Here is a 19,216-nt window from a genome sequence, read left to right on the forward strand (position 1 = left end):
ACACACACACACACACACACACACACACACACACACACACACACACACACACACACACACACACACACACACACACACACACACACACACACACACACACACACACGTTGGAGGGTCCTCTGTCGTCCTTGTCCACCTGACAGACCGAACACCCTGCTCAGAATATCAGATGTCCACGAGAGCCCGGCGTCTCCATCTCCCCTCTCAGTGGGACTGCCGCCGCCCTGCTGACCCTTCCTATCTAAGCAGCCTCCCGGACGTCCTCTTCGGAACGAAAACTCCGACGCGAGACCTGCTTCTGTTTTGGCGGAAACATGCCCCCGACCTCAAATTGATATATGACGCCTTTACGGGTCCCTGTCGCCGTCATCGCGTCAGCTCGCTAGAATATAAGAGGCGTGGAGCAAAGCGGTCGCTGCTGGTTGGACGACACACGGGTGAACGCCAGCGCCAGGCTCCGCCCCCCCCCTGCAGCATGGCGACGGCATGGCGACGGCCCCCTGCGCGTGAGGTTCGAGAACCGATTCCCATTTGCATATCCATATTTTTGAGTTGCACATTCTTTACAGTTTCCTGTACATTGTGGGTTGACTAAGTGTGACACCGCCCCCCTGGTGGACCCGTCGACATTCTACGCCGCCGCGCGAACGTCCCTGGACCACACCCGTGCAACGTTCGCTTCCTGTGGTTTCCTGTGTGTGTGAGTGTACAGGACAATGTGCGTTTCGGTTCCACCTCCAGAAAGCGCACCAATTACAAAGCAGTGTTGATATATTTTTTCCACATTGGGTAAATTCCTATTTTTTGTGCTTGGGTGCAAACGGCAGCATTTAATTCAAGTTTTGATGTTGGGCGTTTAAAATTGTCCTTGTGACATCAACATTAATACATGCAAATAAAATGCAGATATGTTAATTTGTCGAAATGTTGAAGATATTCCTGACCGTGTGTGTATGTGTTTGTTGTGTATGTTTATATGCAGGGGTGCACGTAGCTGGCGCGCAGGTGCGCATGCGTGACCAAAATTACAAATGCGCATTCAAGATTGATCGCATTTGGGCACTAATGTCCCAAGCGGCGATTTTTTGTGAAAAAAAAAAAATAATAATAATAATTTAAAAAAATTAAAAATTCTCGTCACCTGACAAATGCTGGTTGTTCGTGGCGATCCGCTCATGATGAACGGTTTGATTGTTTTGAGACTCCGTTCTTGACGAGTAACCCAGTAAAAATAGTTGTTTGATTTGATTCATTTGGTTTCACGATTAAAGATTTGGTCGCGGATAAGTTCCGTGCGGCTGCAGAACAAACTCCACAGTGAATCAAATTGAATGTCAGTGATTTTATTGTCATCTAATTGGTCTAGCCTGATGTAATATGATATATATTGGTCAAATAAAGTAAACCCATAGTCACAGCATGCATGAAAGCAAATATTTCTATCGAAATAAAATTGTTTATTTCTAATCCTTTGAATTGTCTTGCATTTATGCCAACAGCCAATATAAATGACTGTACTTAGCATGTAAGCACAAGGGGCCCCAAGACGTAGTGAAAAATCATGAAACAAACTTTCACAATGTAATGTAATTGTCATATTAGAATCACAATTAGAGAAAACGGAGTAAATATTGAATGTCACACAATGTTACACAATATAAAAAATACATGGGTTTTTTTCCTGTGTAAAGGGTGAGAACTCGAGTATCTCCTGGTGCTCCCCTGAGAACCGGACCAAAAAGGTTATGTGCACCCCTGTATATATGGATGCTTGTAAGGGGCTCGTAGCTGTGCAGGGCTTTGTGGTTCTGTGTTTCCAGGAAACCAAACATGTTTAAAATTCTGAAATTAAAGGTTTCTACAAGGTTCATTCTGGCTTTACGAAATGAAATTCAAGGACATTCAAGTATTGTTTTTGAGCACTTTTCATATTCACGCAAAACTTAATAATCTATTTTCAAAATGAGCTTTATTAATTGAAATAAAATATAATCTAAGTCATTGTTTATTATTTAAATTAGTAAATAAATTATATACACATGCACTGTTTATATATATATAGCTATTAATAATCTCATTGTCATCTACTATTATAAGTGTCTTTCTAACCATGCTGTATTAAATGCACATTTCCTTGGAATAATATATATGTTGTAAAAGCCATTCTGGATTTTGTTTTTAATGATGTTACGATTTCAAGAACAAAACCAGGGGGAATATCACAGGTTTTCAATGACTGAGTTTTTTTAAGGATTTGTCAAGCGCTTCAGCACAAAAGGGGCTATTTTCAAGGTATTCCAGTACTTACATTTCTGAGGAGGAAATTCAAGCACTTCAAGCACCTCAGGAACCTGGTAAGAACCCTGATACTGAAGGCCACCAATTATTTATTAATTAATAAAAATAAACGTTTTATTTATTTATTTATTTGTTTGTTTGTCTTCTGTTCGTTTATTTATCTGTCTGTCTGTCTGTCTGTCTGTCTGTCTGTCTGTCTATCTATCTACCCATCTATCTATCTATCTGTCTGTCTATCTATCTGTCTGTCTGTCTGTCTCTATCTGTCTGTCTATCTATCTATCTATCTCTATCTATCTATCTATCTATAAATCTTTCCATCTAACTGTCCATTGATCGATCTATCTATCTATCTATCTGTCTGTCTGTCTGTCTGTCTGTCTGTCTGTCTATCTATCTATTTTAAGTTGCTTGAGGGTTCCAGGTAAAGATATGGTTCTTTGGAGCACTGATGCTCCAAAGAACCTCTGTTACTTCCTCTCACCTCCAGGGGAGTTCCTGGGCTGGGCGGGCAGGTAGCGTCGGGGCAAGGCCGGGGTGGAGGGCGGCTGAAGGCCGGTGCTGCGGCAGGCACTGCCCCGCTGGTGGTCCGCTGGGGGCGGGTTGGTGGTCACCCTGTGGGGCGGAGATTCCTCGCTCACACTCAGACCTAACAGCACACACAGAGCACACACAGAGAACACACAGAGCACACACACAGCACACACACACACACACACACATACACACACACACACACACACACACACCATTAGAGAATTGATTTAGACACTTCGGTAGGTTGTAAAAATTATTACCATATGCCGGATGTCATTCATCCTGGCCTATGGTAATGACTTCATAATAGACTGTAATACTACGTGCTGAAACTAAATACACACACACACACACACACACACACACACACACACACACACACACACACGCCACCATGTTACAGCTCTCAGTTGACTGACACTCTTGTCCATCAATAAATATCAAATAGATCCCTGTGACCTCCGCACCTCAATCAGCCTGTGTACACAGCAGAGATAAACCATCCAGTATGGACCCGGTGGACATCTTGATGATGACGATTTGGCCGTGCAGTTTATTAACCAAAGAATGACCTCTGAATCCGACCGCAGGGCTTAATGCTCAAATCGGAGCGTCTGCATATAGGAGGTGATTAGAACCGCTTGTGATTCTGAAAGCAAACAGACCTCCATCCAAAAACAACCCATATGTGCACAACTGCTTTTGAAATAGGACAAGAGCAGCGGGTAAAGGTGGTGGTGGGTGGGATAGCAGGTGCTGCAGCTCCAGAGAGCTGGGTTTGACTCTCCTCTCAGGTGTCTGTCCATGTGTTCGATTGAATATTAGATTCAATACAGGTAATTGATAATGATTAGGATTTGTCTCCAGAGGTTGGACTTTTAATATTTAAATTGGCCAGCTCAGGTTCCAAAGACCTCGCTCAGCAACTGCCGACCAGAACTCATGCTGGAAATGGACGCAAGCAACGGACCCAATGGTTGCGTCTAATGTCTGCTGAGATTTAGTCTCACCTGCTTTCTTAGAACTTTAAAGTTCAACTTTTTAACTTCTCTTTATAATAATAATTATAATAATAATGATAATAATAGCTTTATTTATATAGCACCTTTAAAAACACAGTTTAAAAAGTGCTCTGACAGATGAAATAAGAGCAGAGTGTTCGGATCTTGAATTTAAAAGGCAAAGGAACATTAATAAACATTAATACAGAAAACATTAATAAAGGAATTAATTTCATTCAATGTATAGAAAAAGTGGATAAAGAGACAATAGAAATGAATAAATGAATACAAGACAATAACAATAAATAGAAATCAATTACAACATAATAAAATAAAAAATAATTAAATAAGGAAAGGGGACTACATCACATAAAAGCAGATCTATAAAAATGGATTTTGAGCAGTGATTTAAAAGAAGTCACTGACTCTGCCAGCCGTGTCCCCTCAGTCGTTCATAAGCCGCGGGCCCCTGACAGGAAAGGCGCCTTTGATTTTAAGTCTAGACCTTGGAACAGCCAGGAGGGCCCCGCCCGCCTGAGGATCTGAGGCTGCACACTGGCTCATATGGGGTCAACATATCTGTTATCAAGCTTGGAGTCAGACCCAGACGGGCTTTAAAAGTGATCAGTAAAATCTTAAAATCGATTTCCGAAGAGACTCCATGTTCAATGGAAAGAAGCCAGGATTGGGGTGATGGGATGTCGTCTACTTTGGAACCGGTATGAAGCCTGCCTGCTGCGTTCGGAACTGGTTGAGGGCGGGAGATTGACTTTTGGTTGATGCCAGAAAGGAGGGAGCTACAGCAGTCTAGTCGTGAGAAAATTAGGGCGTGGATTATTTTTTTCCAAGACGCGATGTGATAGTATTCTTTTTTTTTTTTTTTAATGGTTCTCAGTTGAAGGAAGCAGGACTGGACAATTTTTTGAATTTGTTGTTCAAAGTTTAGATCACAGTCAAATAGTACTGGCAACAGACTTCACATTTGCGGACGGAGAACCAAGGCCACTCTCAATTTTGCCGGTAGAACTTGGGGGAGCGGACGATATGATTTCCGATTTTGAATTATTGAGTTGAAGAAAGTTCTGCGGCATCCAACAGTTGATATCATTGAGAAAATCTACAAGGGCGGCGAGGCTGTTTGGGTCACCAGGTCTCAGATAAAGCTATATTTGTGTGTCGTCTGTGTAGCAATGAAAAGAGGCGTCGTGTCTTTGGATAATTTGGCCAAGAGGCAGCACATAGATTGAAAATGAAACTGGACCTAAAATAGAACCTTGCGGTACACCACAGTGTAATGTCAGCTGTAGAGGATGAGGAGCAACCTGCAGTATGGTGGCCACGAAGGTTCTTTCTAAGAGGTAGGAATCGATTTTCGATTTCTTTTTTTCATATTTGATTATTGTTTTCATATTTATATTTTTTGTACATTTCTTGTAAATCCACTTAGAAAAGTCAATTTTATTGTCTGAGCCACCGATACCTCACTCTTGGACCAACTCTGTGTTCTAACACTTTAACATGATCTTACATTGGCTCTCGTAAGGTTGTCTACAGTAGCTCGTCGTTATCAGTCCCTCCCTGGTGTATGTTGTCTTCCAGTGTTCCACCTGTCCGGGATATCCGTCTCTCTCTCGCTCTCCCTGTCCCCCTCTCTAGCTCCCCCTGTCTGTCTCTCGTTCTTCATTCCTGCCGCTGCACACCTGACCCTATTCTGCAATCTAGCAAGCTGCCTTCACCTTCCTCACCACTCTCCCTGTTTTTAACCTGTTTACCGTGCACTCAGGCCTGGTGAGATCGTTGTCGTATCCAATGTGCCGTACCCACTGCGTTGTACGTACTGTGTCGATTCTCTGCCTGTTTCCCTGGACTCTGATTCTCTGCCTGTTTCCCTGGACCTTGATTTTCTGCCTGTTCCTGGACCCTCATTCTCTGCCTGTTTCCCTGGACCCTGTTTCCCTGGACCCTGATTCTCTGCCTGTTTCCCTGGACCCTGATTCTCTGCCTGTTTCCATGGACCCTGATTCTGTACCCTGGTTCCCTGCCGATAAATTTGCCTTCAATGACTGTTCTCCTGGTTTTGACCCCTGCCTGTTCTTCAAAAAACCCTCGATCCTTTGCACCTACTCCTGCGCCCCTGTTGCGTGCTGCATTTGGGTTCACCAAGCATTTCTTGACACCAGGCAAGCTGTTGACGGGGAAAAGTGTCCCTTTTACGTACGGTGCTTCTTTTGTTCCATTAGGCAATGGAATCCAATTAAATAACCTACATTTCAAATAAAAACACTGTTTTGCGCACCCTCGCTGGCGTGCCACGTGCACAGCCGCCCCCGTGGTGGTGGGTGGGATAGCAGGTGCTGCAGCTCCAGAGAGCTGGGTTTGACTCTCCTCGGACGATATGATTTCCGATTTTGAATTATTGAGTTGAAGAAAGTTCTGCGGCATCCAACAGTTGATATCATTGAGAAAATCTACAAGGGCGGCGAGGCTGTTTGGGTCACCAGGTCTCAGATAAAGCTATATTTGTGTGTCGTCTGTGTAGCAATGAAAAGAGGCGTCGTGTCTTTGGATAATTTGGCCAAGAGGCAGCACATAGATTGAAAATGAAACTGGACCTAAAATAGAACCTTGCGGTACACCACAGTGTAATGTCAGCTGTAGAGGATGAGGAGCAACCTGCAGTATGGTGGCCACGAAGGTTCTTTCTAAGAGGTAGGAATCGATTTTCGATTTCTTTTTTTCATATTTGATTATTGTTTTCATATTTATATTTTTTGTACATTTCTTGTAAATCCACTTAGAAAAGTCAATTTTATTGTCTGAGCCACCGATACCTCACTCTTGGACCAACTCTGTGTTCTAACACTTTAACATGATCTTACATTGGCTCTCGTAAGGTTGTCTACAGTAGCTCGTCGTTATCAGTCCCTCCCTGGTGTATGTTGTCTTCCAGTGTTCCACCTGTCCGGGATATCCGTCTCTCTCTCGCTCTCCCTGTCCCCCTCTCTAGCTCCCCCTGTCTGTCTCTCGTTCTTCATTCCTGCCGCTGCACACCTGACCCTATTCTGCAATCTAGCAAGCTGCCTTCACCTTCCTCACCACTCTCCCTGTTTTTAACCTGTTTACCGTGCACTCAGGCCTGGTGAGATCGTTGTCGTATCCAATGTGCCGTACCCACTGCGTTGTACGTACTGTGTCGATTCTCTGCCTGTTTCCCTGGACTCTGATTCTCTGCCTGTTTCCCTGGACCTTGATTTTCTGCCTGTTCCTGGACCCTCATTCTCTGCCTGTTTCCCTGGACCCTGTTTCCCTGGACCCTGATTCTCTGCCTGTTTCCCTGGACCCTGATTCTCTGCCTGTTTCCATGGACCCTGATTCTGTACCCTGGTTCCCTGCCGATAAATTTGCCTTCAATGACTGTTCTCCTGGTTTTGACCCCTGCCTGTTCTTCAAAAAACCCTCGATCCTTTGCACCTACTCCTGCGCCCCTGTTGCGTGCTGCATTTGGGTTCACCAAGCATTTCTTGACACCAGGCAAGCTGTTGACGGGGAAAAGTGTCCCTTTTACGTACGGTGCTTCTTTTGTTCCATTAGGCAATGGAATCCAATTAAATAACCTACATTTCAAATAAAAACACTGTTTTGCGCACCCTCGCTGGCGTGCCACGTGCACAGCCGCCCCCGTCAGAGAGGGAATGCAGAGCCCGCCCTGCGGGGCCATTTTAGATTAGGTGCTCAAGCCCCCAATGCCCATCCCCAACGACCCCACTGGCCATAACAAAGGAGAAAATTCAGATTTTGTGACCATTCTTTTTCCCAGTCTAACAGATAAAGACTGTAAAAAAAAATCTACTTTTTCAAAAATGGGCAGCTCATAATAATGAGCTGCTCATATGGGCAGCTCATAATAATGAGCTGCCCATTTTCGAAAAGTAGATTTTGACATTTAAACTAAGACAGCATATAAGCACAGTGGGAGGCTGCAGCAGAGTGGTTTAGGTTGTGCTTAACAGTTATATAAGATGGGAAAGGACATTTTAAGGTCTGGGATGAACCAGTGCAAATGCTCAGTGATGTTAAATGGAATATCTTGAACGTCTGAAAAAAAGCACATGACCACGCAACCCAATGAGGAATCCATCGGCGTTCCCAGATCCCTCTGGGAGATGACTGACCGGGCTGTTTATGGTATTTTCCGCTCATTAACCAGTCGAGGCCAAGAGATGTCAGTCGACGCCGTGATATCGCCACGAATGCAAAATTCCCTCCACCTGTCTGTCTTTAAACAAACTGACAGCCACAACCACGGTTGTCAACATTTGCCAATTAAATCAATTGTTTCCTGCCCAGGTGAAGGGCATTGTGAAATCTCAAAGCCACATCTCAACAGGACTCCTTTGTCTCAGTTTAATTTCTTTGACACCACTCTCATCACATTAGGTTGAGTGACACACACAAATTAATTGACTGGTGTCTATGCCACGCAGCGTGAATGGATTCCCAAAGCCGGGATGACAGGCGAGTGTTCTGACTGACGACCAAAGGGGATGTTCATGTGTCAACGCAGGAAAGGGAAGGAAATTGAAATAAAAGGAGATAACCAAGGGAGAGCTGATTGAGGGGACTTGGAGAAGAACTAGGGCTGCGATACAGGGAGATGCCTCACCGATTGCCAAGCGCCAGCCAATAATGTACAGGAACAGGGGCGACGAAGAACGGAGGAAGAGAATCGCTCTTGGCACAGGCACTCTATAGGTGTGCAATGGCAGCATTAAGGGAAAGGCATGGAAAAAAAAAAAAAAAAAGTGTTCGTGTTTAGCTCTAAACCATGTGTACTGTCATCCTTTGTTGTTCACTCGAGTATTACCGCAACCCGGACATTTAATATTTACTCCATCGTGGAACATTGTTATATTCTAATGGACAATTCACTGTATCACACCATGCATTATTGATACACAGCCTCTCTCACTCGCTTTCTTTCTTTCTTTCTCTCTCTTTGTTAAAAATGAAGCCATGGCTGGGAGCTTAGAAGTCACGGGTCATAAGAGAGAATAGAAAAGCCAAACAGCTAATGGAGGGAGCAAAACGGGAAACCTGAACCTATTTGGATGCGTTGGTGGCTTTGGAAAGCAGAGGATATCCATTTAATGCCGGAATGCACACTATGATTAAAACTTTGGGTAATGGAGCAGGGGATGTTTTTTTGGCTTTTACGTCCCGGTTTTCCACTTCCTCTTTGTAATATTTCTCCCCCGTTCTGCGGCGTAGGCGCTGCTATGTCTCTTCTGTGTTACATGTGTACTTTCTCTAAAGGTGTCCGCTAACTGGAGGTAGTGATGTGAGCGTGGTCAAGGGGATCACATCGATTTTATTCTTTAATGAACTCAATGACTGCAGCATAATTCCAGCACATTTACTGTTCTTACTCCTGTCTTCTAGGAATCGGTTACATCCATTCAGCATATACGCAGGTGATACATTCGTGATTCACCGAGCCGCACGGCTGAGCGGCTGTTAAAAGCACCCTTATTCCGAAAACACTGGGATACATAGAACGGCGCTAAAGAAATGCACATAAAAGAGCGGCGGGGCGGGAAAGAACATCTGCGTGAAAATATGGAAAAACCATTCAGATCTAACCATCCCGCTGGCGCTGAGGCTCCAGAGGGGTCGTTCTCATGAAAGCCACCGCGGGACGGATGTCCGAAATGAGCTGATGCACGTACTCACAGTGAATGTCAAAAAACAATTCATTTAAATACGAAAGTACGCAACGCCTACTCTACGGGTTGTTTTTAACTATCATACGAACGTTTTGTGTTTATTTATTTTTTTCTGTGCTTGCCACAACAATGTAGGGTGATATTTTAGCAAAACGGGAACAACACACACACACACACACACACACACACACACACACACACACACACACACACACACACACACACACACACACACACACACACTGGAATTCCCATCCATACAGTACACACGAACACCGCATTCCCTCCAGTAGGCGCTGGGGGAATGACAGATAGACAATGGACGTCCACGGGGGGCTGGGGGGTTGGGGGTTGTGTGAAAGTCAAGGTGAAAGCTGATGCATACATAACGCTAAAAGTAATGGCCCTGCAGAGCCGGGCGGAGCGAGAGACAGATCAGGGAAACAACAATGGGGCCGACAGCAGCGGCGTCCCGACGGAGCTCCCGCGCTCTGCCAGGGGCCCAGATGTCGAGCGATCATCCCGGGCCACGGGAATCCGCGGCCAACATTCCACCTGCCACCGCTGAGAGAGCAACACGAACGCCTCCCCCCGCTCCATTGCGGTAAAACACAATCTCATAAGAACCTGAGACGGCATCGCCCCGCAGCTGGAGATCGAGCCACTCTTTCTGTTTTTTTTTTTTTTTTTTTTTTTTTTTTTTACTTTTGCTGAGGCGGTCGGATCTGCAAGGCGCAGATCCAATAAAACACCGCGAGAAGAAAAGGGTTAGACGGGCGGCGAGAGAGAAATAAATTTGGAGAGAGGGATTAGGGCGGCTCAGGGCTGAGTCCCTGAATCACCAGCGCTTCTCCGGTCGAGCGGAGAGCCCTGGCCCTGTGGAGCGGAGACCGGGTTCAGAGCTGCAAACCGCTTGGGGAAGCGCCAGCCGCGATTGAGTCTTTGGGAAAGATACGAAAAATACAACTTTCACTTTTCCGAGCTCCGGGATTGCTGTTCTGTATCTTGTTATTTGTTGGGTTAGAATGGAGAGAGGAGGCTGCGGTCCCTCGGAGAGGGGTTGAAGTTCCTCGGGGGTGGAGATTCATGCAGATCAAACAGAATCACATACACAATAATGTGTGGATATTTTTTTGGGGTCACTATTTTTCCCCCCAAATTGTTTTTCTGTTATTTTTTATCTTATATATTTTGTTATTTATCATTAGGTTTCGCGTGTATTGTCATATTTTATTGTGTTCAGTCTACTGTTTTAAAGCACATTTCCACATTATTCATATATTGTCATTTTCCTTTTTTAAATATTCTTTATTCCACTGCGCTATTATTATTTGCCTATTTTTATGGAAGCTGTAACATCTATCTATCTATCTATGTACGTATCTGTCTGTCATCTATCTATCTATCTATCTATCTATCCACCCACCCACCTATATACATATATATCCATCCATCCATCCATCTATCCATCCATCCATCCATCCATCTATCTATCCACCCACCCACCTACATACATATATATCCATCCATCCATCCATCTATCTACCCACCCACCCACCCATCTATCTATCTATCTATCTATCTATCTATCTATCTATCCACCCACCCACCTACATATCTATCCATCCATCCATCCATCCATCAATCCAGCCATCTACCCACCCACCTATCTATCTATCCATCCATCCATCCATCCATCCATCTATCTATCTATCCACCCACCCACCTACATATCTATCCATCCATCCATCTATCTAGCCATCTATCTATCATCCATCCATCCATCTATCTACCCACCCACCCACCCACCCACCCACCTATCAATCAATCTATCCATCCATCCATCCATCCATCCATCCATCCATCCATGCATCTATCTATCTATCTATCTATCTATCTATCTATCTATCCACCCACCCACCTACATATCTATCCATCCATCCATCTATCTAGCTATCTATCTATCATCCATCCATCCATCTATCTACCCACCCACCCACCCACCCACCTATCAATCAATCAATCAATCTATCTATCTATCCATCCATCCATCCATCCATGCATCCATCCACCCACCCATCTATCTATCTATCCATCTATCATTTTTACTATCAGAACAGATCGTACAGTTCCAATTTTATTATCAAAATACCTACTTGAGCTCTGAAAAATGCAACTGTACAACTGCTCTGAGTCCGTGTAGCGGCTTGTAGGATTCTTATCTTCCCACTGCGTCACACTGTGTACACAGCACTGGTGATGACAGTCCACCGTGCCCTCCGCAAGAGAGCGACTGAGCTGCTTACTCTTTTGAAGTAAAAGGCAGACTGTTGGACTAAACCCAAAATGTTAAAAAAAAAAAAAAAAAAAAAAAGGGGGGCGGGGGGGCGATTGAAGCGAGAGAAGAAAGAATCGAGATGAAAAAAAACCCAAAAAAAACCAAAACGCAATAAATTGTGCAATAGCTGGAAAAATGAAAAAAAAGAAAAAAAAAACTGGAATGAGAGAAAGTATTAGATAAAAAGTTACAGAGAGCGGGTTTGGGCCTCCTGTGGAGAGAAGAGAGAATTTTTTGGCGACGCAGAGAGTAATGAGGGTTTGCCGAGTGGAGAGGAGCAGAGTGGGAGGGAGAAGAGCTGAGAAACTGTGCCAAGACGAGAGAGAAAAGAAATGAAAAAAAACACAAAAATACTCGGAACCAAAAAGAGAATAAGTGCCCGAAATAAGTTTTCCACGTCGAAAAGGCAAAGAGCTGCGACCGCATCTTTTCATATGGAACGTTCCTGCGCACGGATTTCAGATTCCGAGGGCCTTTCAGATTCAACCCCAGAAAAAGAAATATTTCGAACATTTTAGACATTTATAATGTCTCCTACTATCCCAGCCAAACAACACAGTAACCTAATCATAATAAGCATCTGCTACTGGAGCTCAACTTCAACCTAAGTCGAACGAACGCTGTTTGAGGTTCATGTCGCACGACTGCAACATGAACTGTGTTTTCCAAAGCGCTCCCTCCTGTGTTGTGCTCTTCCATCTGGAGCATCAGCGAAGCCAATAAACAGTGATTAAACAAGCAGCTGGATAAAAAAAAAAAGGTCTGGGTGTTTGTCGGCTAATGAACAGGCTCATTCAGCCCAGCCGCACTGCCACAGCTCCAATGGTGCAATATCTTTACATTTTTATTTATTTATTTATTTTTGTCCCCGGCCGGGGGGAACACAACCGTGAACTAATTGGCCCATCTAATTTGCTGCTCTATTAGTGTGGGTTTGCAGGTGTGTGTGTGTGTGTGTGTGTGTGTGTGTGTGTGTGTGTGTGTGTGTGTGTGTGCGTGTGCGTGTGTGTTGGATAAATGCACCATAGAAACCATCTGCTCACAGGGAGCAAGCGTGCGTCACAGGCCAGATCTGAGGCGCGGCATCTGTGCCATGATCTCCACCTGCCTGCCTGCCAGGCTCTCCGTGCCTCCTCCACCCTTTCCCGCTATCTCTCTTTCTCTCCTTCCCCGCCGGCAAATGCAAGTGCGGTTTGGTTTGATTCCAGTCGCCGCATCGGGAGTCGGTTTGAGCGGTTCCTCAACACCTTCATTTTTTTTCCCGTCGTTCAAGCGGTCGTACGGGAGGTGAGACGCCGTAGCTCCGTCGGCTTCCTCCCTCACGAATAACCTCAAACCCGTGTAATAGATTCTGTCACTCAATTTAGATTGTGTCCCTTTACATCTGGATAGGGATACACATGTGTGTATGTATGCTGGAGAACATTTCTGCAAAGGGACGCTTTTATAGATGTTGGTGACTGGTCTAAAGGAAGGATTGGGCTAATAACTTATCACTCTGATACATACAGTAATATACACACACACACACACGCGCGCACACACACACACACACACACACACACAGACCGCACACAGACCGCACACAGACCGCACACAGACCGCACACACGCACAAAAGACAATAGCGATCAATGCCAGCCATATCATGCTTGCTCAAGGTCACCTCTGTTTTTCACACCTTCCTTACTTACGGTATGTGCGTTTATTAGCGTAATGTGTGTGTGAGTCTGTTGTGTACGCCTTCCAGTAAAGCAAACACACACACACTGGGTGTCCTTTAGTTATTGTTAAATGCTCCACAGGGTTCATCGTGGCATTACAAAATTAAATTCAAGGGCTTTCAAGTACTTCTACTTTTAAGTACTATTTTTTTCATTTTCAAGGACTTCAAGCACAAGAAAAACAAATATAATACATTTGCAATGTGATCTTTATTAATTTAAATACAATATAATCTTTAATCTCATTGTCTGTTATTAGGTGAATGTCGTCAAAGGCAAACTCATTGTTATCACTCAATATCTTATTTATATTATTTCATCAAAGTTTGGCAAGCAGCGTTTTTTTTGCGTAGATCGAGTTTTAGAGCCGAAACTTCGACCAATGCTGTGCAGATTGGAATCTAGAGTGGCGGAGGCATGCGTCCCAAAATAACCCCAAACTTTCTATCCTGCCACAACTCGTACAGCTTTGCACGCACAAACATCAAAATGGAGGGATTTTTCTCCACGCGCTGACAAAGAAAAACGTGTCGTGAAAGAAACCCTGGCAACGATGCGCGACCATTTGAATAACAAAACCCTGGGGGAATATCGCAGCTTTTAAATGACCGTGGGTTTTTCCGAGGAGTTCTTCTGAGGACGAAATTCAAGCCCTTCAAGCACTTCAAGGACCCGGTAAGAGCCCCGGCTCCATGACCACACGTGCGGTGACGAACCACGACTTCCCTCAAGCACACACTCGATATCACTATCTGTCTGTGCATCCCCGCCCGTATCTCCTCTCATCCCCGGCGTTACACGTAGGCACCACCTTGCGTACACCTGCACGACCTGTTATGAGCAGGAGCCGAAGTGGTGTTTATACTGAGGCTGAGCAGCTACCTCACTGAGTGTGTTTTGTATATGTGTGTGCATGTGTGTGTGTGTGTGTGTGTGTGTGTATAAACTCCAGGGATCCTCCTCTAACCCACTTCCCGGGCTCCGCTGCACTCCGCTCTATTTTGCGATGAGCCCCCGCTATCTCTGTCATCCAGAGCCCTAATGGAGTTTACCTCACTCGCTGATCAATGGGCGAAACGCGCAGGCGAGCCCGAGCCCGAGCCCGAGCCCGAGCCCTCTTTTCTTCCTGCTATCTGACTTTGAGAGACGGGAGGACGGCTCCGGCTCCGTCTCCGGCTCCGGCTCCCGCCGTCCCCCCACTGCGCTCGGCTGTCAGTCACTTCCCGCTCCCAGATCTGGGCTGCAACTGCTCCGCGGCCCCTTGATCTGAGACAAAACTGTCTCTGTGAGCGAGTTGGGCGACGCGAGCGAGAGTGTGGAGGAAATGCGCGCGGGAAATGTTCTGAAAAAAAAAAAAAAAAAAAAATCTCAAAACAAAAGCCGCCGACACACGCGCAGACAGTATAAGCCCTCCTATCTGGTTGATTTTGCGCCATATGTATTCAATTCTAAATAGAATAAATTGTAAACATAAAAACATATTTGAAAATGTGAACAGGATGTTTTATAACAGCCGCTGTGACAGCGAAGGGTATAGGAGTCTATAGAATATAAAAAATAATGTCCCTATGTAAAGCCGCCGGGCTGGAAACGTTGGGATACTGCAGGTTGTTCAAGCCAGGTCTAATCAAAATGGTGGTGTCCATGACGTATAACCATTTGTAGCAGAGCCACGCCCGACACTTTATCACTGAGAAACTTACCACTCCGCTGCAGCTTCTCACTGTGCTTCAACGCAGTCCAACGGAGCAAACTCCCCAACTACAGGCTGGATCGCCCCGTCTAAAATGTGCTGTTTTCGTTTCTACATTGCATCTGATATACCGTGCCACCAAGCCAAGATGCCGACATCGTCATTTATTCGTCATTTACTTTTTTTGGCGACGCAGAGTGTAAGTGTCGGCCTCACTTCAAGGCCTCGTCCCAACGTGCAGTGTTTTAACAATGTACTCATCCACACAACGACACACAAAAAAAAAAAACAAAAAAAACAAAAAACCCAATTTAATACGCTGACATAGTCACAGCAGGCCAGCGGCGGGTTTGAATATGTCAAAAAACTTGATGACAAACACCACAGATGAACGTTAGGCGCACGCGGATATAGCCTCTTCTTAATATTCATTCACCACACTGTATGGACGCCATTCCTGAAGTTGGAGAAACTGTTAATGGAGACGCCGCAGACAACACAGCGTTTGCGTCGGCCGTCGCCCGCAGGTTCCCCACCAAAGATGAGGTCGTGATGTCGGCGTTTTTCGGGAAGCTCCGCTTGAGTCCCGAAAAATCTCCCCGGCCCGGAAGGCGTTTCGTCCATACTGTAAACGTGTGGACAGAGACTCGTCGGGACCCCCGGACCAGAACGAAACAGGGTCCAATTAACCCACGGGTCTGGGTTTTGACTTTCAAATGGAAGCTCATCAGGTCTTTCTATCGAACAGGATTCTGAGGTTGTAGCTGCTGATACCGGTGTGGTAAGTATCGACGGTACAACCAAAAAAATAGCATGGCGTTCACTATCAGAAAAGTTTGGCGAGGGTTCGGGTGGAAAAAAGTCGTTTTTAATTGTAAACGAGAGAGAGAGAGAGAGAGAGAGAGATCATCCAGCAGTGACTCCCGGTGGCGCGGTGAAGGTCACACGCAGGTGACAGAGTACAAACACCCGACAGATAAAGGTCACGAGCCCCACACAGAGTCGGGTGAGCGCTGGGAAACAAGACCCCGGGGCCTCCTCCCGCTTCCCCGCTCCCGATGACGGCTTTCTCAATCAGCAATTCTCTCACATGTATGTATGAAGGAGATAAAAGCTACGATCACACGGAAACATACTTTTTTTTTTAACTTCTGGGATATGAGAAAGTCTTTCATGGCACGGCCGATGCTCTCATTATTATCACGAGTGATCCGCGGTTTGATGGATTAAATAGCTACACGAGAACTCAAAGTCAGAAGTCACAAGATGAAAACAGTGATGATACTATAGGACATGATATGAGATGAAATGAGATGAGAAAAACAACAACCACAAGTGTGAATTTGTTAATACAGAGGTCTATGTCAAATGTTGACTGTTAATTTTTGTTTTTTTGGGTTTATTGTCAACATTCTGTTTTACCGCTTAAATTATTCAGGTTGATACTGCTTACATTTCCCATATATATGCCACATTTAATTGTAATTTGTATTGTTAGTATTTATTAGTGTATATATATACATATCAGATTTTTGCCTGATCTCCCAGTATTTATATTTGTTTTCATGTTTTATTTTCATCTGGTCATTTCCTCATGCCATGTCACCAACCTCCATGCCATTTCAGGTCCTCCCACTCCCTTTTGCTTTGCTGTGACTCCCTTCCCTTCACCTGGTTTGCCCCGTCTGCAGCTCATTCCCTTGTTAGTCCCTCAGTTTAAATACCAGTCCACTTCCCTTTGTTCTCTGCCAGATTGTCTTTTGCATTACGCTCACCTTTCCTGCACTACTTCCTGTTTCCTGTACCTTCTGTTCGAACCTCTGGCTGATTCCCTGGACTCTGACTCTCTGCCTGATTCCCTGGACCCTGATTCTCTGCCTGTTTTCCTGGACTCTGATCCTCTACTTGATTCCCTGGACCCTGATTCTCTGCCTGTTCCCTGCCAGATAACTTAGCTTCCTCTGATGTGACGTGTGAATGCACTTAACACACACGCGCGTGCAGGGAGTGGTGACGAACACACATGCATGGGGGACTGATTCCCGGTGTAGATTCGTATTATGGTCATGGACAGGAGAGTGTTCCGTATGTTTTTGATTGGGGTCTTTTTTTTTTATGTCGGAGGAGACCGATGCGAGTGCAGGGAGGACATGCAAATTCCACACAGAGCTGCCCCAAATCGGTATTTAACCCACCTGAGCACGGTGCCAAAAGCGCCCCAGGCGGGAATCGAAACCAGGACCATCTTGCTGTGAGGCAGCACAGCATGCACTGCACCATATTTATCTATCTAACACACTGTCTACTGTCCACATCCAACAGACTTTTTCTGTTTATTTCTCTTCTTTTTGCTGTGTTGCATTTGTAAACGTTAACGAGAACTCTGTTCCGACAAAAAAAAAAAAAAAAAAAAAAAAGTTTTCCAAAAATGTCGGTTAAAGCGTTCCTTCCTCATGATCCATCGCGTGTAGATGTGTTGTTTCCACACCGCTCTTCATTACTGCTGATCTTTGTCTCCTGTAGCTTCCCAACCCCCACCCCAATCTGCCAGGCCATGGAATTGATCCTCAGATAGCTATTGGCACCTGCTGCAGTGTATGTGTACAGTACACACACACACACACACACACACACACACACACACACACACACACACACACACACACACACACACACACACACACACACACACACACACACACACACACACACACACACACACACACACACACACACACGCTTTTCAGTACTTCCAGAGCGCTCCTCATTGATTGTGGGCCTTCCACCACCATTGTTTGCAGATGAAAGAAAAGGCAAATGAAGCAAACGTCTCCACGGCACAAATCAAAATGGAATCAGCTCCCCACTGTCAAAGGCAAAATTTACGGACAGAATTTTGGAAGAGAAAGAAAATCGAAGAGAGCCGCGATACTCTGTCCTATTTTCTCCCGTCTCTGACTGGCCAACGGGAAGGATAGCCACAGAGAGGGGAACACAGGGGAAAAGGAGTGATGATATTACATAACGGGGGGTGTTGATGTGCACGAGAGTGGAGGCGCCTACGTCAACCGTAACCGGGAGAAAGAGAGAGAGCATTACTTATGTAGGTCACATTAAAAACACATGCGGAGCCAGCCAGCCAGCCAGCCAATCAAGCAGTCAGTCGGCGATGATCACGCTGCTTCGTAAGACATAAAATAAACCCACCCGCAGGAGTCCAATGGCATCACAAAATTAAATATTCCTTGCATATACAAGCAGGACCCCGGAATAAACTGTCCTTATAAATCCCTTATAGATCAGTGATAAACTGTGAGTTTGTGTCGGGAAAATTGCGATTATTGGGTCCTGAGTTGTTCTAGGGGAGTGACAAAACTGAACCATTTCTTAAGACGTGGATTTTTGTAAAGCCAGTGTGTGCAATATGTCACGAATAGTCAATAAATCAAGGAAATTAGCATCGCAGAACTACTGGATGTTGCTTCTCCTTTTTGTCTGCACACAGCTACCGTGATGAAAGGGGGCGGTTCTGAGGGCAGGTGTGCTTCCAGATGTGTTTATTTTCAGGTTACACAACATACATAATAAATATTATATGGTATAAAGAAAATTGTTATTCAGTTCCACCTCCACCACTGTGTATTTCCTGTATTATCATATATATTCATCACATAGTTTTCATAAACAGTCTTTTTTGGTGACAAGATTCATCAACACCTAAATCAAGGCTATATCTGTAACTTAACGAATCACTTACAGAATTCGACCGAGGGATAAGTGATATTCCAAAACTCAAGATCATTTGTTGTTGACCTATTCTACATGGAAACTACTTAAGAAAATGTGTTTTATTTATATTTATATTCATTTATATTTGCTCTTATGTTTATAAAAAAAAAATAT

At 44.8% G+C, this 19,216-nt stretch overlaps 1 protein-coding gene across 1 annotated transcript in view; it reads right to left on the reverse strand.

The window, feature by feature from the left end:
- mtus2a (microtubule associated tumor suppressor candidate 2a) overlaps positions 1 to 19,216 on the reverse strand; it is a gene marked incomplete at both ends in the record, with an annotated part of 42,360 nt that overhangs the window by 14,041 nt on the left and 9,103 nt on the right. The window contains one exon of the mRNA XM_080013505.1: positions 2,783 to 2,947. Within this exon, the coding sequence (XP_079869631.1) occupies positions 2,783 to 2,947 (165 nt within the window). The remainder of the gene's footprint in view (positions 1 to 2,782; positions 2,948 to 19,216) is intronic.

This window comes from Zeus faber (genome assembly GCF_960531495.2).
Source record: "Zeus faber genome assembly, chromosome: 14".
Lineage (NCBI taxonomy): Eukaryota > Metazoa > Chordata > Actinopteri > Zeiformes > Zeidae > Zeus > Zeus faber.